The 20,375-nt window shown below is 51.9% G+C and overlaps 1 protein-coding gene across 1 annotated transcript in view; it reads right to left on the bottom strand.

Annotated features, from left to right (window-relative positions):
- The window catches only part of EP400 (E1A binding protein p400), a 72,539-nt gene that overhangs the window by 42,390 nt on the left and 9,774 nt on the right, over window positions 1-20,375 (bottom strand). Inside the window, exons 2-14 of the mRNA XM_045296886.1 lie at window positions 16,060-16,150; window positions 14,577-14,684; window positions 14,058-14,437; window positions 11,607-11,897; window positions 10,259-10,444; window positions 9,900-10,040; window positions 9,415-9,493; window positions 7,985-8,034; window positions 7,661-7,718; window positions 6,266-6,355; window positions 4,555-4,662; window positions 2,241-2,431; window positions 1,198-1,375 (exon numbers count right to left, since the gene is read on the bottom strand). Coding sequence (XP_045152821.1) covers window positions 1,198-1,375; window positions 2,241-2,431; window positions 4,555-4,662; window positions 6,266-6,355; window positions 7,661-7,718; window positions 7,985-8,034; window positions 9,415-9,493; window positions 9,900-10,040; window positions 10,259-10,444; window positions 11,607-11,897; window positions 14,058-14,437; window positions 14,577-14,684; window positions 16,060-16,150 — 1,951 coding nt within the window. The remainder of the gene's footprint in view (window positions 1-1,197; window positions 1,376-2,240; window positions 2,432-4,554; window positions 4,663-6,265; window positions 6,356-7,660; window positions 7,719-7,984; window positions 8,035-9,414; window positions 9,494-9,899; window positions 10,041-10,258; window positions 10,445-11,606; window positions 11,898-14,057; window positions 14,438-14,576; window positions 14,685-16,059; window positions 16,151-20,375) is intronic.

Genomic DNA, 20,375 nt, shown 5'->3' with positions numbered 1-20,375 from the left:
TCGCAGGGAGGAGACGAGCCAGTCAGGGTGTAGTATAGCACCAATGAAACATATACTTTTCCTCTAGTTCTCTAATGCTTCCTCCCCCCCACTATCACGATCCCAATTCTACCTTACAAATCAGGACAGACCAGAGGATGTACACTGGTACAGATAAGAGCTGGAAACAAAGGGAATCCAGGGCAGACATACCCCCTCAGGGCCAATAATGAGAGTAGCGAAACCAGGAGGGTAAGGGGAATGTGGGGGAGAAAGGGGGAACCCATCACAATGATCTACATATAACCCTTTCCCTGGGGGACAGACAACAGAAAAGTGGGTGAAGGGAGACATTGGGACCATGTAAGACATGAAAAAATAATAATTTACAAATATCAAGGGTTCTGGAGGGAGTGGGGAAAAAGAGGAGTTGATACCAAGCGCTCACGCAGAAAGAAAATGTTTTGAAAATGATGATAGCAACAAACGTACAGATGTGTTTGACACAATAGATGTATGTTTGGATTGTGATAAGAGTTGTACGAGCCCCAATAAACTGATTTTTTTAGAAATACAGAAGAAAAGCGAACAGAGAGGTGCACAGAAGATTCTGAGGAAAAAGACAGCAGACAGCAAACTCTCTAACACGTAAGACTTCCAGGGCGGGGAAACCGCAAACCCCAAGCATCGTGTGCTGCAGAAAGCACACTGAGCGCAGTGCTCCATGTGTCTGAGGAGGCGTGCGCCTGCACGTGCCTGTGTGGGAGTGTCTGTATGTGCCTGTGTGCGTGAGTCTGTACATGTCTGTGTGTGTGAGTCAGGGCCCAAGGGTGCCCATGGGGGTGAGTCTGTACATATCTATGCATGTTAAGCACGTCCTTATGTTTGTGTGCCTGAGCACGAGGGTGCCTGTGTATGCCTGTATACATCATAAGTTGTGTGTGTACACCATCTGCATGTTCACACGTACACAAGAGTACCTCTGTGCTCTGGGGCAGGAGGGCTGAGTGTTAGTGAAGCCGCCCAAGGACAAGCCTGGCATGTCCTGCCTGCTCATATGCTCATAGCCAGCACAACTTCGTAAGTCACAGAGGGCAAAGAGTGAGTCTGGTCGAGCAGACCAGAGCTAGCCTCATGTCTTTGCCTCCTACAGCAGCTCTCTGCTGCGCCGGCACACCACTATGTGTGTGTCAGCACCCTGGAAGCAAGCAGTCTCACCTTCGTTACAGGCCAGGTGGGCGAAGAAGGCGATCACCTGCACAGTCTTGCCAAGCCCCGCCTCGTCGGCCAGGATGCCATTGAGCCTCTTCCGGTACAGCTTGGCTAGCCAGTCCAGCCCGATCTTCTGGTAGTCCCGGAGCACCCCATAGAGCAGGGGCGGTGTGTTAAACTTCACCTGCAGCCACACACACCCAACAGAGACCTCCTATTGAAGCAGCTACTGCAGTGCTTCCTCAAGAGAGACACCAATGCTGCCCGGAAGCCCCACTGAGAGAGTGAGCCACAGGAGGCAGGACCAGAAAAGGCAGGCTCCTTTCCCTTCTGGCCCTTGGCTAGTTGGGGAATCAGGGCTCACTCAACAGTCGGAGGCCTTTCCCGGTGACCCACAGCCTACTCCTGCCCAATTTCAACTTATCGAGGACCCCCCTTCCACCCCCCAGGTTGGCGACAATGGTTATCTAACTCTGGAAGGGGTGCATGTGTTGGGAAGGATGTAGAGAAGCTGGCATCCTTGTGTGCTGCCAGAAGGACCACCGCTGCTGTGAAGACAAGTCACCACAGGACGCAGCCCTTCTACTCCAAGTATGTGCACCAAAGAGATGGACACAGGTGCTCAGACAGTGGCCCACATCTGTCCCAGCGGACATCAACTGATGAGTAAGTACACACCGTCTACTGACCCGATGAAATCAGAGGGAACAAAATGCAGATGCATCTAGAACACGAGGGCCTTTAAAACAGTCTGGTGAGAAAATCCAGTCCCCCATGTCCACCTGCCATACAGGCTGACTCACAGCAAATGTCCTCAATAGTGGGCCTGAGTCAGCAGACAGACTTGATGGCCAGGCCCTGGGGGCAGGGAATGGGAGTGGGGTCCTCCTGGGTAGATTCTCCCATTGGGGGAGGAAAAGTTTGCAGCTAGAAGGGGGGCGGGGTGGGTGGGGGAGTGTGCACAGCTGTGAAAGAACTCAGCGCCACTCAATCGCACACTTCAACCTAAGTCACTAAAGGCAGAGAAAGAAAGCAGCTCAGGGCCTCACCGCGGTCACAACACGGGCACTGCCCTTGGGCAGGATGGCCTCGGCCATGGCGGTCACTTGGGCAATGTCTTTCGAGTTTGGCTTGCAGATGCTGATCCTCTCTGCAGCCTGAAACTGGTCCATGATGAACAGGGAGTCGATGAGGACCAGCTCCTTCCGCGCCTGCCTGTCACTCGGGCCGTCCTCCACTCCTATGAGAGACAATGCAGCAAAGGGGCTGGGGCTGCCTGCTGTTGCCAAGTCAGAGAGCAAACCCAAACCCCTCACGTCCAGAGCTCAGTGGTGCTTCTTCATTCTTCATTGCACCTGCCTGTCATGCTCTGTGGACAAATGCCCAGGGACTTGGCGCTGCCAACTCCAGCACATTGCTGGGGAGCCCTCAGGTCTAATTTGTCCCCAAACAACCTGGCAAGTGGAAGATGTCTCACAACGGCCAGGAAAACAAGCAGCAAGAGGAAATGTACCTGATGTACTGCCCCTCCCTGCTCCCCTCCTCCTGAGGTGCATGTGCACCCACGAAAGGAGAACTCAGCAGTCTTGCAACACAGGCAACATGGAGGACACCTCTGCCTTGCTGTCCCTGCCACAAGGAGGTCTGAAAGGACCCCTCTCACAGGACCCTCACTCACCTGCCTGACCTCACTTGCCCTACATGCTTTGAAATGTTCCACTGTCTTTTCATTCCATCTTCCCACAAACCTGGGAAGCCCCCTCAGAAACAATGAGGACAAGGAAAGGGTGAGCGTCAGCTTGCTTTTCACTAGGTGATCCAGGAGCAGTCTGTGTGTCTGCCTAGAATGGTTAAAAATGTAAAAGAAACTCCTCAAAAGTGTCATGATACAGGAGCAGCTAGGATCTGGAAAACACATGAGCAGCCACCTAAGTAAGGTGCGACGGTTAGCCCTCAGCTGCCAGAGGAAAGGAGAGAGAGGCAAAGCAGGAAACACAGCGAATCTAGTCGTTAATCTAACGGAATGATGGACCATGCAAACATCCGTTTCCATGACCCTGAAACTAGAAAAACTAAATGATGCCCAGCTACCCCCACCAATGCTTTGAGAAGGATCCCCTTATGAGACCCTGGATGGAGTGGAAGAAAACGGTGAAAGAACTCACAATCACTACAAACCAGGCTCACTGGTTTGAGAGGCTGGGGAGGGCCCAAGGCAACGGTGTCTAGTTACCCTTCAGGTCTGGAAGGGAACGTCCCACCACGTTAGCCAAACCAACCACTCATGCTCAAAACGGCAGCATTTGCCCAGAGTTTAAATGGTGGGGAAAGGGGGAGGAAAGGACTTGAGAAACCTAGGAAGTGATGGTTCAACGAGGGGTTACAGTAGCTAAGATGAAAGAAAGTATGTATAGACTCTTGAATGTAAACTGATGTTCTCCTCCGTAAACTATCACTTCGCAATTAAAAACACAGTAAGACAAAAAAATCAGTCATGTTGAACTAACAGTCAAAAGTGAACAAGGGTGATAGAAATCCAGGCCCACGTTGAGAATGATGTACAAATGCGCTTTACACAATTGATGTGTAAATTGCGATAACAGTTGTATGAGCCCCTAATAAAATGTTTAAAAAAAAAAAAGAAATCCAGGCCCACGAAGCGACACACCGACACCTGGGAGAAAGTGTGCCCATGTTCTCCCCACAGTCAAAACAAGCTCACTGCCACCAGCCTGATGCTCCTCACAGTGACCCCACACAACTGCCCTTGTGGGTTTCCGAGGCTATCGATCAAATCTCTCTGGGAGCAGAAAGCCTCATCTTTCCCCAAGGAGTAGTTTGGTGGGTTTGAACCACCGACCCTGGTTTTAGCTGCCCAACTGGTACTCACTATGCCACCAGAGCTCCTAAGTAAGTAGAATGTGTCATGTTTATTTTAAAACACACAAAAAAACTTTACACAGAACTTAATAAAACTTTTCAATATAAAATCAAACCTACAGCTCCAATTTTTCCTTTCATTAGACAAAGATGAAGGTAATTTTCAGTCTTTTTTTTTTTTAATAATCAACTGGGATTTATTTTTAAATGATAGCTTTTATTTTAGTTGATTCTTTTTTTTAAAATAAGTCACTTTATTGGGGGCTCTTGCAGCTCTTATAACAATCCATATATATCAATTGTATCAAGCACATCTGTACATATGTTGCCATCATCATTTTCAAAACATTTTCTACTTGAGTCCTTGGTATCGGCTCATTTCCCCCACCCCCAGCCCCATCAAGGCCTCCTTTTATCCTGCTTCCACAGGAACAACTTGGGCTCCTTGTAGAAAGCTGGGGCCTGTCCAGCTCTAGAATTTACCTTCTTCGTCGCTCGTCTCCGCGCTGTCAGGCCTGGGCTGAGGCCACTGGGAGTTTGGCAGAAAGGCACCTTCGTATAACTTCATCAAGTCAAGTAGTGGCAATTCAGCTGGAAGGGAGCACAGGGCCAGAGGTCAGGATGTGAAGAGACAGGGTCACTGCAGAAGTCTGAGAAAAGGACAAAGGCTGGTGACACACACAACTCCTAAGGGAAGTGTGGCCCCAACAGCACCTCTGTTTCCTCTAAAAACACTGGGTCTAGAATATTTTCTTTGTAGACTGTGATGAAAACCTCTACAGAGAAAGGAGGACACTAAGGGTTAACTCACAAAAAAGAAGTACTTCTGGAATTGTCTAATAAATGTACAGCTTTTGTATATCCAAATCCACTGCCACTGAATTGATCCTGGCTCACAACGACCTGAGAGAGGGTTCCCAAGACTGTCAATTATTAAGGAGCAGACAGCCTCATCTTTCTACCCAGAGCAGCTGGTGGGTTTGAACTGCCAACTTTGGGGTTCATAGGCCAATGTGTATTTCACAGCACACCCTGGGCTCCTTGATCCCTCTGAGTGGTCTAAAAGGCAATATTAAAGGCACTGTCGGTTTGAGACCCATAAAACAAACACCCCTGCATTATTTTGTGTACAAGTTACAACAGTCACCATCCTGAACTAAGGGTTGGAGAAAAGGAGAGCTTTGCGTGTGACAAAGCCAGCACCAGTGCAGCCACCAGAGACTGAGGGTAGTGTGGTGTCCAAGAGTGGTCACTGTTTCTGTCCGTGAGAACAGCATGGCTCAGAAAGTCAAAGCAGGTGTGACGCTGGCAGGCTGTTGCACTAAGATCACCCACAGCCTCCACGAACAGTGCTGGTGCCTGGCAGATGTAACATACAGATCCTTACTGGAATAAGGTGGACCCCCAGCTTTAAGACAAAGCCCTCAGGAATGAGGTGGACCCCAGCTACAAGAAGCCCTCAGGAGGCTTCTGGGAGCCCACGGAGGTGTCTACAGGACAAGGCACACCAGCCCTGGGGAAAATGCTGATGTAAGCTAAGTGAACCTGGTTCAGCCGTCCTGGGAAACGCTCCCTTTAAAATCACCAAGACAGAGAGCTACAACCACTGTCCCTTCGGTCAAAGCCAAGGACCCTCTGAAAACAGAACAAGGAGGTGGCACTGGGCAAACTGGACACTGAAACCCTAAAAAGCTGCACTTCTGTGGTACGAAGACAGACTGGCCAGGGGCACCAGAAAGGGTCCAGAAAGTACCAGGTTGGCACCCTTGATGCAGCTCCGTGAAGGGCAGATGGGGTGTCCTCCCGGTCAGGGCTGGAGTGGGTGGGAGAGGGGCTCACCACACAGGGCACCACAGGCACCCACACTCGAAACACAGAAACGTTTCGATCACAACCCGGGCAGGTGTGTCTCACAAGCTCCAGGTAAGTAGGGTGCCTAAGCAGGCCTGATGCCCATGACCACACTAAAGGTGAAGGACGCTTGCTCACATCGTTACATGGAGACCAGAGACGGGCCGTGGGGGTGGGGAGATGTAGAGCAGTCTTTCAACACCTCTCTGGCTCCTGGAGCCGTAGTAGTCAGCGGACTGGGCCTGGCTGGCAGGATCTGGTGACAGGGTGTGCCTCACTCCCTGCTGGTGCGCAGGGCAGCCAGAGCTCTGATCAGCAGTGCTCCACAGCACCGGCAGCCTACCTTCTTTGGCTAAATGCGACAGCTCTGCTTGGTGGTCCACCAGCCCTTCGTTTGCTTCCTCCTCCGCAATCGTCTCCTCCTCGTCTTCCACTGCAACGGTTGCCACCAGTTACTGTCTTGGTGGTTACTCAGCACCACCACGCAGAAAGATCTCAGAGCCGTGCGGTGGGGGCCATGGTGGCTACAGCAGCTTCTCTGTGACACGTGGTGAACAGGCCCAGGAGCCCAGCGGGACTCACATCCACCCTGCCCCATCCACCACAGACTGCTCCCCACCAGACCCCATCTCTCTCACACACACACACACACACACACACACACACACACACACACACACACTCATATCCACCAAGTCATGACCCTGCCCCATCCACCACAGAATGCTACCCACCCACCAGATCCCATCTCTCTCTCTCTTTCACACACACACACACACCCCGCCCTCTGCCCTCCAAACTCAACACTGCCCACACTGACTGCCTGTTCAGCCTTGTTTTCACCACAAGCCCACCCCCAGGTTATACGACACCCACTGTCCACACCACCATGCCCGTGCCTGCCTGCTGGTCCCTCCTCCATGGAGCTCACTCTCCCCCCTCCACGCCGCGCTAGTGAGGCAGTGATCATGCAGAGTGCACAGGTGGCAGCCATCAGGAGCGTTGGCTCGGCTTGGCCAGGGGGACCTTGTACCTCCAGCCTGAGTACACTGAGGGCGTGACAAGGACAGGAGCATGGCCTCTAGATCATGGCGGCCACCAGGGCCTGTTAGGGTTGTTCCTCCCCATGCCACCCCTACCTCTCACGGGAAGTTTACTCCCAACAATGGGGCTGCCCGTCCCAACAAGCAGAAGAGAGAAAGCAAAGTGACCACCTCCCAACCATGGACACTTCACACCCCGCCCCCCGCTGAACCAAATGGCAAACCTGCGTTCCAACAAGGGCTGCTGGGACTGTGGCCTGTGCGGCACCTGAACAGGACCCCTCAGTCCCATAGGGCCACTGCCCTCCCATCAGCCCTGCTGCGGCGTCTGCCCAACCCGGGGCCAGTAGGCAGGAGACTGTGTCGCTCACACACGGCATGCAGGAAGCTGAGCAAACTGCTCGCACGTAAAGGCCGACCAGCTGCTCCCAGAGCACCCACACTGGGTCTCTGGCTTGGGCTCTGCCCTGTCCACTTCGGACCCCTGGCCGGCACCACAACTACTTTCATCAGCAGACCCCTGCAGGCAGCTCAGAACACACCCCAAGTCCCCAGAAGACACACACTGTACCCGGAGAGACGGTACCCTAATCATCCCTACACGGCAAATAGGTGTGGCTGTAAACGAGACAGCTGCAGCCGAGAGGTGTGTGTGCATGCATGTGTGTGCATGTGTGTGTGTGCAGCACACAGACCTTCATCATCTGTTAAGGACATACTGGCTCTCCTCTTTGTTCCCGACAGTCCCGTGTCCTGCAACAAAGGGTTAACGGGAACAAGCGTAAGCTCTACGAACACACCACAAGGGCGCAAGACACACTTGGACAAATGAGGCTGGCTTCCCAGGATGAATGCGTGATCTGTATGGTGTCTCCTCAGAGAACACCGTGGGGGAGCAGCCTGTCCTCCCTGATTTGCAGAGCAGAACACAGCCACAGTCAGCAGAGGGCACTGGTCTCCCCAGGGATGGGGAACATGGTCCTCCCCCCAGGTCTCAGCTCTGCCCAGCCTGCACCTACCAGGAAGTGTTCCGCTCGGACGTCCAGTCCTGGGAAGCGCAGTTCTCTTCCTGCAAAGACAGAAGCAGGCCTGGTTCCACGGAGAATGTCCACCCAGGAAGAGTCCAGCACTGCCTTACAGCACCCTGGCATTCGAGGACAGACACCAGGCCACGGTCCCTCCATATGGAGGCTGCTCCGCACTGCCACTCCTGAGCTGCTGGATGCCAGGACCCAGAAGTCTCCTTAGGGCAGTGAAGCCGAGTGGGTAACAACACAGGCTCACCTGCCACAATGCCTGTCCTCTCAGCATCCTGCAACTTGGCACAGTGGTCCTTCAGCCCATTCTTTCAGCAAAGGAAGTTGGCATTTCATGGCCCAGGAGCCAGTGCGCCTCTACCATGGAGGACTGCCAGGCAGACATGACGACCCGCAGGAGAGCAGCCCCAAAGGGGACACCCAGCCTCCTGAGCCAGCAGGAGGCATCTGCTCTGAGGCAGGAGCCCACCGCTAGAAGGTTCTATCTGTCCAGAGACCCGTGTGCCTGACCTCCGGCCTAACCAGAACCCCCAACCTGTAACCGTACGGTGACACCATCAAGCTCACTGCAAGTGTGGCCCAGCAGATGTGAACCCTGCTCAGGCCACTATGTTCCACGTGGCATCTCCCTGTCACCTAGCAGCCCAACTGTGGCTCCCAGTAGCTGGACCCTGAGGAGACAAGGTCACTTCCTCCCTCTCCTTGCTCTTAAGATTGTCCGGGAACAAAGCTGAGTACTGCCTACTCAAAAGGGACACCGTTCGGGAGCACAGTTCTAAGAACTACAGCCCAGGAAGAGGAGAGAGAGAAACGTTACTTGGCCCCAGAGCTGACAAAGGACTGGGTGCTGACACTGGAGCTCCCTCAGCCAGAGGAAAAGGGAGACACAGGTGTCCTGTCACAAAGCCAGTCCCCAGGGACAAACCACCAGGGCTACAGAGGCTTTCCGCCACACTTTCCCCCTTTTTACAAATTCATTCGGCAGCCTGCACAGCTCCAAACACAATCCTGTCCCTACAGTTTCTGTGATTGATAAACTTGGTCTCATTGGAAGCCCAACATGCTAGGAATTGCCGTCTGAGAAATATCTGACGAGGTGATGTCCCAACTATGCTGTGAATGCGTACATCTCCCCACCCCCACGCACACTCCTGTCCCTCCAAAGTCCTTGTCACTCACTCTGTCCTTGAGAATCAATGTGAGAAGAACAAGTGCAGGAACTCGCCTTGGCCTGCAAACACCCCAGCAAAGCCGGGCGGGGAGACCCCGGGCCAGGACCCAGTGGGAAGAAGGTTTAAAAATCCCATTTTGTAAACACTGTCATGATGTGAGGGCTTTCTGAATGTTTCCTTCATAATGCAGATGCACTCTGTACAATCTGAACAATGTAACCAGTTGTTTAAGTATCATACCTCGCCTGGGAATTCTCTGTAAATTTAAGGCTTTTTTCCTTTTTTCCTCTAATTCTACTTGTAGTTTTATTTCCACAACCTAAACACAAAAAGTTAAAAGAAGCATGTTAGAAAAACTGTAATCCACACAAGTCTGGCTGTTAGACTCTATTAACACAGTCATCTCAAAATCCCTCCCAGAGATCTCTCCAGCTTGGGTTCTGATCTAGTTAAACTGTGTCCACTGTCTGTCAGGCAGGGCGATGAGAAGAAGGAAGGTGGGGGCAGGGACAGAGATGAGAAAGGAGGTGGTGAGAGAGGCAGGAAGAGGGGGAACTATGTGGGAGGAGAGAGGAGCTCTGAGGGTGCCCCTGGTCAAGATTTCCTAGGCCCCTGACTTACTGCAGCGGACCAGGCACACAAAAACCTCTCAGCCTGCACTCCACTTTCTCTGGAGCCAGCCTCACACTCATGCCGGACAGACTTGCCACCCCCCAGAATTTTACCTGCTCAATGTTGGACCAGAAGTACTCTATCTCCCGAGCGGTGGAGGCTGCGATGCGTCTCAGCCGGCTCTGTTCCTCCTTCCTCCCCCTCTCCTCTCGCAGCTGCTTCTCCTCATGATGGCGAGCCACCGTCCTCACCAGCTGTGAACGTGGGGCCAAGGGCTGGGTGACGGGCTCTGTGTCTCCCTTGGACAGCTCTTTAGGACACCTGTGTCCATGCCTCCCATCAACAGCATTTGTGCACCCAGACTGCCAGGACACCTCCATGTCTCCAAGACCCCTCTTCCCGCAGTAGCCCTGTACCTGAGAACAGAAGCAGTGGGCACTGCCTGGCGCTGCCCCCTGCCTGGCCCACATACCTTTTTGGCAGCAGCCACCTTCCACCTCCGCTCCTGGGCGAAGTCAGTGGCCATCCACTGCATCTCCTCCAGCAGGGAGTCCCAATGCGCCCGAGGCCGAGGGGCCTCCTGCAGCTTGGGCAGACGCCGAGGTGACCAGAGGCCCTCCTTCCTCAGCTCTGCTACACGCTGCTGTACCTGGTTCTCCTGCAAGGAAGGGCGAGGCGGAGTCACAGGCCAGACGCTGACACCTGAACACAACGCACTAGCTTCTCAACCACATGCAGGTGGCTGAGTCAAAGAAGGAGAGGGACTCCTGCTCCTTGTCACCTCTGCCGCATGATCTAGTGTCATCTACTGGCACTTTCTCCCGCTCCCTGTCCCTGCCCACTGCCCTCAGGAAGGAGCTTAGCTACACGGAGTGAGAGACATGTGCACACCTGACCCCTCGGCACCACCTTAAGTGACTCTTTACTTAGGAGGCGCCACAGAGAAGAGGCAAGGAGCAGGTCTGGACAAGGAGTGCATCTCGGTGGACTGAGTGGTGCTGGGGCAAGAACACACCTGCCCCCTCCTCCACCCCTGCGGCTAGCTCCACGCTGCCCTTCTCCAGGCCCCCCGCCCCCAAGGGTGCTCCATCTTTTATGTTACAGACCAGCAGTGGCAACCCCCCAGCCAGTACCCCTTCCTCAACAGAGGTCACTGAGATAATTAAGGTTTTTTGTGCCAACCTGGCCGACAAACACATGTGGGATTAATTGAAGGGCAGAGAGATAAACGGCTAGGTGAGTCTTGCCTTTCTAGTTCTTGGGTCTCTTGCTTTCTGATGGTTGAACCCTGTGTGGCTTCAACCACTGTGTGGCTGTCTTAGCTGGCAAGGCTCACTTCCTGGGAGACATCCCTGAGAAGCCACATGGACTTACCCTGATGCAGACCTGGGTGCTGGAGAAGCCGTGTGGAGACCCCTGTCAGCACTGAGATGCTTACACCACCACTGGATACAAAGACTTTCTACCCACTGGCCTGTGATCCTCCTGCATTCGGTGTCATTGTGTGTTTTGTGAGTTTGAGGAGGTCTTTGTAAATCAGTGTTGGACATATGAGCTAAGCTGGACTTATGGGGTTGGACTGAACTGGGTTGGGATGCTTTCTTAATGTACACTTACCCTTTATATAAAACTCTGTTATATACATGTGAGTTTCTGTGGATTTGTTTCCCTTGTTTCCCTAGGCTAACACAGTCACCATGTTCTCCAAAGCGGAGTCTGCTTGCCTAGCCCCCTCTGGGTGCCAGCAACCACCTGGACACAGAATGTCCAGCACCAGCTCACTGGGTGGGGGGTAGCCTTGGCAGAGCAGGCAAGCTTACCAGAATGATCTGTTCCGCCAGCTTCTCCTGAGAAGCGTCCTGGGGGGTGCCAGCATTTTGAGCTGGGCTCTGTGCCTTGGGCGGGACGGGGGCAGCCGTTCCTGGGGACCGGGAGGTGACAGGAGACAGTGACTTGCTGGTTGCTGAGGAAGGTCGATTCACCGGTGAGGCTCGTGTATGTAGGGGTCCCGGGCCGCCCACAGCGGTGAGGGATGAGGTAGAAGAGGAGGTGGACAGAGGCCGCTGTCCAGCCTGGGCGGCATCCACAGGGGGCCTCGTTAGAGTCACGGTCTAGCAAGCAGAAGACACGTCAGCGGCGTCAGAAGTACATATCGCCTAATGAGACAACAACACGCACAGCTTCCTCCCTAACCAGCAGTGACCCAGCGGGTGACCAGAGAGTGGAGCCCTGAGCCCAAGCTGTGCCTTGGCCTCTCCTATCTCTTCTCAGGGGCACACGTGAGCGCATGTGCCTGCTGGCGGCCCAGCAGAACTTGTATAGCTGAAGAAAAAGCATTCCAACCCCACTCCCTGAAGACCACAGTGAGTGGCATGGGACAAGCAGGAAGGAGGGGAGCTGCTTGCTAGCAATAAGGGGTGCCAAGGACCCCCTCAGGCGGCTCCTGTCCATCAGCCAGTGCCAACAAGTGCAGCACCTCCCCAATCAAGAAGAAGGGAGACATCATCACCACCTTCGCTCTGAGGCAAGGCAGTCCCGTCACGGTGTGTGGGTGTCTTTCTGGACACTCAAAGTCATCTCCTCCTCCCTTCCAAGGCCAAGCCACGCCTCATAAGCCAAGCTCATTGCCACTGAGTCCATTCTGACTCAGAGCACCATGGGACAGAACTGCCCCTTGTGGGATTCTGAGTTGCTAACTATTTATAGGCGTAAAAAGCCCTGTCTTCCAAGGAGCGGCTGGTGGTTTTGAACTGCTGATCTTGCGGATTGTGGCCCAATCTGTAACTACTACGGAGCTCCTTCCAGAACTACAGTCCAGGGGAACCCAGTGTTGTGACACATCGGCGTGCCCACTCTTGTGGGAACAGGCTATGCCCACTTTCTCACCCACTAGGTATAGCGGAGGCTGAGTAGCCCTCTGGACCTTCACAGGAAATGCAGGAGGACTCACCCTGCCTCCTAGGATGAGGGGTCTAGAGTTGCTTTAAAGCCAGCAGCAGAACCGTCCCAGAGGGTGAGCCAGTACATGTAGGCCCTGGCTGCAGCCCAGGCACCAACCCTGGCATGCTCGAGGCCACTGCTGCTCCGAGCCCACTGAGGCCTCTGAGTCCATGTCCCTTCTAGCCTCAAACCCATTTTGTGTCCTGCCAGGAAACACAGTGTTTCCATGGGCAGCTTTTCAGAACAATGCTGTCCACCCAGCGTGGCAGTGGCTCTGTTTGAAGTACCTGAGGCGGCAAAGCTTCAGGCATCACAGCCACTCGGCCACTTGCCTGCCACTGCAGTGAGACATGCTGACAGGCAGGTGGGGTGAACTTCACACACTACAGGTACGCAACACGAGAAAAACCCAGAGCTTCTTCTTCTTTTTTTTTCACCCAGGGCTTCTTAAAGCAGGGTGGGACCAGTGAGACAAAGTGCCCCAAACAGAAAGATCCACTTCCAGACTCTAAAGCACACAGTAGCCTCGAAAGTGCCCTCAAGGGAAACACTCGCTTTCTCAAAACACATGCACCTTGGACATGAGGCAACAGAAGGCTCTGGGACCACCTCTGGGCTCAAAGGCAAGCGCCCCATGGTCTGACCATGCTGCTTCACCTCATCTGTACAATGGGGTGGGGGTGCGGATTCTACCTCCCAGGGTTACTGTGTCAAGGGAGAGAAGTAGCTGATGCCACAGCCCATCAGCCGGCAGAGGGCAGACCACTCTGGAGGGGTCAGAGGAGACAGGGAACCAGCTTGATTACAGAGTGGGAAATGAGGGCTCCAGGTCCCACTCCTGCTACCTATCCCATCGATAGCCATGACTTTGTAGGGCCTGGGGGTGCTCGCAGCATGTTCTAGACTAGGGGCCAGCAAGCTGAGGTTCACAAGCCACAAAACTGAAAATGAAAATAAGCTATGATAGGTTCATTTATAACATTAAGTTTTCCCTATGTGTAAGAATACATTTATGACTCCTGAACAATTTTTAAATGGTGAGGGAGAAGGTTGGCTCTTGCGTCTCCAGTGTGCAGACCCCTGTTCTAGATCAGCAGGAGCATTCCAAACGTCCCAGGACTGTGGCATCAAAAAGGCACACGGACAGTGTCCCCAGGAGGCAGTGCCACACACAAGAGATGGGGGGCGGGGACAGGGTCGGGGATGGGGATGTGTCCCTGCAGACTAAACAGGGTGACAACTGCACAGGTGCGAGTGAGGTCTGGGGTCGGGGTGGTTCTAGGACTCAGAAAGAAGCCCAGAATGCGCCTGCTGGCACCAGTCCCACATACCTGTGGCTGAGATGGGTGCTGTGACACGGGCATGTGGGCCTTCCCCAGCATGGGGACATGGAGCGCGGGTTGTACGGACTGCTGCAGGGGTGCAGGGAACTGGCTGGGTGGGGGCCCAGGCGCGGGGGGCTGCTGAGTCTTCACCGTCAACTGCAGCTGCAGCTGTGGCTCCACCATGGAAGGCGGCTGTGAGAACTGCAGCGCAGGAGGCGGGGCCGTGGAGGGGGTGCTGCTTGGGGGCAGCCTGGTGGGGAGCTGCGGCGGTGGGGTGTGCAGGCTGGCAGCGTTCTGCACGGGTGGCCCCGTGGAAGGGTCGTACTGCTGAGGACTCTGCTTCTGCCCCAGGAGCCTCGAGGCCTGCGGAGCCGGGGGCATCCCTCCTGCAGATCCAGAGACAAGCCCCCAGGGCACAGACTTGGGTGGCAGGAAGTGTTCCCTGTTCCAGCCAGCAAGAACACCACCCGCCCCAGTCTCCATGCCACTGCTGGCTGGCTGGAGGGGTGCTGGGCACTGGCTCACCTTGTGCTGTGGGCATCAACTGCTGCAGGGGGACACCAGTGCTCACCCCTGGGTGCTGGAACACAATGCCCTGGTGGCCCACTTCAAGTCGAGGTCTCTTAGAAGGCTCTATATGATTTTCAAAAGCAAGGTGTAGTGTGACACAAAAACGAAAGCTGTAGCGTAGTAGAAAAATGTAGGACAAGTGTTTCTAAAATATTTGCGCAGAAAACCAAATGCAGTGTTAAGAAAGGGTGGAAAGTACAATTTCCTATCATTAAAAATTTGCAAACATTTCAAAAGCATCACTCAAAGGCAAAGGGCAAGCAGCACCTGAGAGCTAAGAGCAGCCACGCACAGGACGGTCACGGCCATTACAAAGGGGCTCAAAACAGCCACAGAAAACAGAATGGAGATGATGGGATTTTTCCACACACGTCCCGAGCCCCCTAGGACTTAGTATTCAGAAAGCTCTCACAAGTTACTATCGAGAATATCCACAACCAGAGAGGAAACACAGGCCAAGAACAGATGTGCACTCATGGGAGGTGCCACGAGCAGACACTGCCATGGCCCTCAAACCACTGCCACAGCAGAGCTGCCCTGGAGGGCTTCTGGGGCTATAAATCCTCACAGGAGGAGAGGGCCTCTTTCCCCCACATCACTGCTCGCAGGTTCAAGGTGCTGGCTTTTCAGTTTGCTGCAGACTGCTTCACCACTACACCATGATAGCCCCTTCCTCAAGATTCAAGAAATCTACAGCAAAACAAGGTATAATTTTTCACCCATCCGACCAGCAGAGACGCTAACACTGGGCATATTTAAATGGCAGATAGGTGAGAGAGAGAACCAAAAGTTACAATGAGGTGAAAGTGCGGGTGCTGCCTGCCCTGAAGGGGGCGGGGCAGCATCAGCAATTTCATTTCCAGGGACTTGTCCTTTGGCTGTACTGACAGTGGAGAATATTTGAGATGAGACGTCCAAATCTTGCACCAATAGCAGTGGGGACAAGGACAGTAATAAATGAATGTAAGCAAGGGTCTGATGAATTAAATGCTCAGCACACCACCCAGAGCCCAAGCAGAGGACTTAGGGAAGAGGCCCACGGCTATCCATTAAGTAAGAGAAGTGATAATGGCACCTAACAGTGTCTCTGTGGGTGGTCACGTGCAGATGTCTGCGAGAAGACATCAGGGGTGTGGGGCTGATCAGTGTCCCCAGAGGCCAGCAGATAACCCGACCCAGAGGGAGGGGAAAGGCAGACCGTGCTGACCTGTTTGAGTCTCAGCCATAAAAAGACTGCGCTCATGACTGGAAGGGAACCTGATTTGAGAAGAAGTGTGGTGACTCCACTGAGAGGACATGAGCCAGCCTGTGCCCAGGAGGGTGAGTCTGGGTCATGCCTGCACAACACACACCATCCCACAGTCACAGGGGAGAGAATTAACCCCAGTCACCTCCCTGGCAGCACCTGCTATACCTTGGCTGCCTGGCTGGGACCTACCTGCCGGCGGAGGCAATGACTGCTGCCTCTGGAAGGGGTCCACTTCAATGGCGCTACCTGCCGTGGCCACCAGGGTCCCTGTGAGTGCTTGCTGTGGGAAAGATGGAGACAGTTGGTGTGAGACCAGATGTGCCTGAAGCAGAAAAGCACACGCACACACGCACGCACGCTGAGACCATCATCACTTGGCAGAGCAGGTCCTCAAGCCCTGTGACCGGGATGATGTTGCTCTGAAACCCCCAGGCGAGTCACCTGCGCCTACACACGCCCTGGGCAGTCTGAGCCCTAACTTGTAGTGGAGGGTCGGGGGGACTGGAAAAAAGAGTGCATGGCTCTGGCTATCGATGGAATGTCAAGTCAATGCAGATCAAGGACCTCACTCACAACCAACAGGCTGTGCTCACATGTGAAGAAAGCAGCAGGCTCAGCCCACTGAGAAGTCACACACACACACACAACCCCCCGAGAACAAAGCAAAACCTGACCACATCAGACTCAGAGAAGTCACTGGAGAACTCACTGGGGTCTTCAAGGCAGGTCATTTTTTGCAGGTAGTGTGCCCCCTACCTGGTACCTATATCTGTGAAAGGCTGTAGGGGTTGTGGGTGACTTTATATATCACCATCAAAGGTCACTAGCATGTCATTTTAAAAAGCAAGATGCTAACCACTCTGGGGCTGGTCGGGCCTTCCACACCTGTGCAGCAAACATCCTTACCCTCACAGGACATTCGGGATGCCTTTCCTAAAGAATAGAGGTGCTGTGTGATCATTCCATAATCTGGCCCTATCCAGTTCCTCACTTGAGACTTTGTTAATGCAGAAGTCACAGAGGGTGGACACAGTCCCTGCAAGCCTGCCACCTACTACTCACCACAGGGAGACAGGCATGGGTCTGAGAAGGAAGTCGACTGGCAGAAGCGCCCTCCATATGAACAGAAGGGAGGAGGGGGGCGAAGAAAAGAGTGATGTGGGGCTAGGCGCCAAGGGGTTAGCAGCAGTTATCTAGGGAGCAGGATTGCCGTGCACACTCGGGTGCGCACACATATGTGATCACGCACATGAGCGTGGGTGCACTTACACATTCGTACTTTTCTGAATTTTCCAAATGTTAACTAATGATCACATATCACACAAGTAAAATCAGCTATTTTTCCATGAATCAAGTCTGGAACTGAACTCACCCTGGGGCTCAACTTTCAGCCAAATAAAGACAGGGCTATAGGGTGAACAATCACCCCAGGGGGGTCTGCACTCCTTACAACAACCAACCACATGAGATCTAAAGGGAAGGAAGGCAGAGGAAAGAAGGGAACATGGAAACAGGAAACTCAGAGAAGAGGTGGAGTGAATGAGTGAGGCTACACTTCCACTTCCACTACCAACTACCACTACCAACGGCTTGGAAAGGGATCATATGGGTCTTGGATAGAGTAGGGCTAAAAACGGCAGAAGAGGATCATAAAAGAGATCAGACCTGCTTGTCAGAGAAAGAGAGGTCGGACGCCTGGGCCTTTCAGGTCCAAAACAGAGCTCACCTCCACATGAGAATAATCAACCAAGGACAAAGTGCAGAGGGTTAGAAAAGGAGGAACAGAAACCAGGAACTCTGGAAGTGGGATTGTCAGGGCCCCCTGAGGAGATTACAATGGATGAATTGAGTCAGAATGTGTACGGACTGATGAATGCAAAAGTAGGATCTGCTTGGCAAACGTTACCTCATGCATAATAAAAAGTTAGTTTTGAAAAAAAAAGATGAAATGTCTGTCCACCAAGAACACTGACAGGCTAGGCCAGCCACAGACTGTGGCTTCCAACTGTTGCTGTCCGGGGTTCCCCCAGGAGGTCCAGACAGACCAGACACGGTGGAAGTGGGCTCTTGACTGTTCTCTGGCTGTTCTGGGAGCTCCAGGCAAACTCCTCCAAGGCCCCTACTGATACAACCAAACCCACTGCAATCCAATCAACTCTGCCTCACACTCACTCTACAGGGTTTCTAAGGACGTAATCCTTATAGGAGCAGACTGCTCCCTTCATCTTTCTCCCACCGAGCACATGGTGGGTTCGAGCCCTTCTGGGAAGGAGAACCCATGCGCCACCACGTCAATGGCTGGAACTGATTTTGGTTAACAGCACACTTTTTATCTTGCACTATTTTGAAGAGTATCTCTCTTGAAACAATGCAGGTGCCTTTAGAAGCCCTGGTGGCACAGTGGTTTAAACATCAGGCTGCTAACAAAGGCAATGTTTCCAGTTCAAACCTATCAGATTCTACACGGGAGAAAGATGAGGCTGTCTACTTCTGTGAAGATTCACAACCTCAGAGGCCCTCTGTGACAGATCCACTCTGTCCTACAGGGTGGCCAGGAGTCGGAACTGACTAGATGGCAGTAGACTTGGCTGAGTGTGTGAATGCCTTTAAAACATAAATCTGATTGTAATCGCAAATCATCACAGTGAATCTTCACAAGAGAAGAAGGTTATTCACAGAGAAAAGGATATTCTGTGATGGGAACATTGTTCAGGTGTCCAGTGAAGAAATATGATGTCAAAGTAATTTTACCCATAGCAGCAGTACTATATGTTCAGAAAGTCTAGAAACTACACCAAGAAACAGATCAGTTGAAGGAAACAGACGTGGAGATCAAAGGAAAGACAACTTAGGACATTTCTGCATGAAACGCCGCAGCACTTGTGCGTCCAAAGAAGAACCCCATAATGATGTGAATGGAGTAGAACTTTCAGGACCTACATTTGCTAATGTGGCACGACTACTCAAAGGGATAAGAAACAGCTAGAAACATTCATTTATAATCAGAATGTGTAAGGTATGAAGTATGAATCTAGGAAAAGTAGAAATCATCAAAAATGAAATGGAATGTACAATGATCAATATCCTATCAGTAAGCTGAAATGTGCTGGTATTGGCCATTTTGAATGAGACAATCATATGACTTACTAAATCAGGAAGGACAAATTCAAGAGGAATGGTACTTTAAGATCAATCTTAAAGTACAATAGGGTAATACCTATACCTCTAATCGGAAGTTCAATTACTGGAACTACTATTCAAATTTACACATCAACCACTAAAGCTAGTGAGGAAAAAAATGGAAGAATTCCTCCAGCTTCTTCAGTCTAAACTTGCTCAAACATGCAATAAAAAGACAGTAATAATCACTGGCCATTGGAAACAGAAGGAGAAATAGTAGTTGGAAATACAGCCTTGGTGACAAAAACAAAGCTGGACATAATGATAGAATTTTGTTAGATTAACCACTCTTTCATTGCAAGCATCCTTTGTCAACAACATAAACGGCAACTATCCAAATGGACCTCGTCGTAGGGAACATACTGGAATCAAATGGACTGCTTCTGCAGGAAGAGACGAAGAAGAAGTTCAATGTTAGCAGCCCAAACAAGACCAGGAGCCAAATGTGGAACAGACTACCAATTGCTTATATGTTCGGTTCAGGTTGAAATTGAAGAAAACTAAAACAAGTCCAGGAGACACAAAAATACATCACACCTGAATTTCCAGAACATCTCACGGACAGATCTGACACACTGAACACTAAGACTTGACCAGCCGGCGTAACATCGAGAGCATGGCACATGAAGAAAGTAAAAGGTCACTGAAAAGGCAGAAAAGTAAGAAAGAAAAGATCAAAGTGGATGCTAGAAGAAAACCTGAACCGTGCTCTTAACTGTAGAGCAGCTAAAGCAAATGCCATTAATGAGCTGACCCAGAACATTTCCAAGGGCAGCTCAAGAAGAAAAAGCATGATAATGAAACGTGCACAGAGACCTAGAGTTGGAAAGCCATAAGAGAAGAAGACCCTCGGCATCTCTTAAGCTGAAAGAACTGAAGAAAAAAATTCAAGCCTCGAGCTGTAATACAGAAGGATTCTACGGATAAATGATTGAATGATGCAGGAAGCATCGAAATAGGATTAAAGAAATACACAGTCACTGGACCAAAAAGAACTGGTTGGCATTCAGTTCTTTTAAGAGGTAGCATATTATCAAGAACCAGTGACACTGAAGGAAGAATTCCAAATAGAACAGAAGGCATTAGTGAAAAACAAGGCTTCAGGAATTGATGGATACTAACGGACATGTTTCAACAAGCTGATGAAGCACTGGAAGTACTCACCCTTCTATGCTAAGAAATTTAGAAGACCTGACTGGAAAAGATCCATTGTCTGTGCTCATCCCAAAGACAGGCGGCCCAAAAGAAGAAAGGGACTATCAATATCATTATCACATGCAAGTAAAATCTTGCTGAAGATTATTCAATAATGACTGCATCAACAG

Source organism: Echinops telfairi, unplaced genomic scaffold (assembly GCF_000313985.2).
Source record: "Echinops telfairi isolate 266 unplaced genomic scaffold, ASM31398v2 ScPeMD7_7412;HRSCAF=8450, whole genome shotgun sequence".
In the NCBI taxonomy this organism is placed as follows: domain Eukaryota; kingdom Metazoa; phylum Chordata; class Mammalia; order Afrosoricida; family Tenrecidae; genus Echinops; species Echinops telfairi.
The sequence above is the reverse complement of the archived record's forward strand: the minus strand, read 5'-3'. Positions and strand labels throughout refer to the sequence as shown.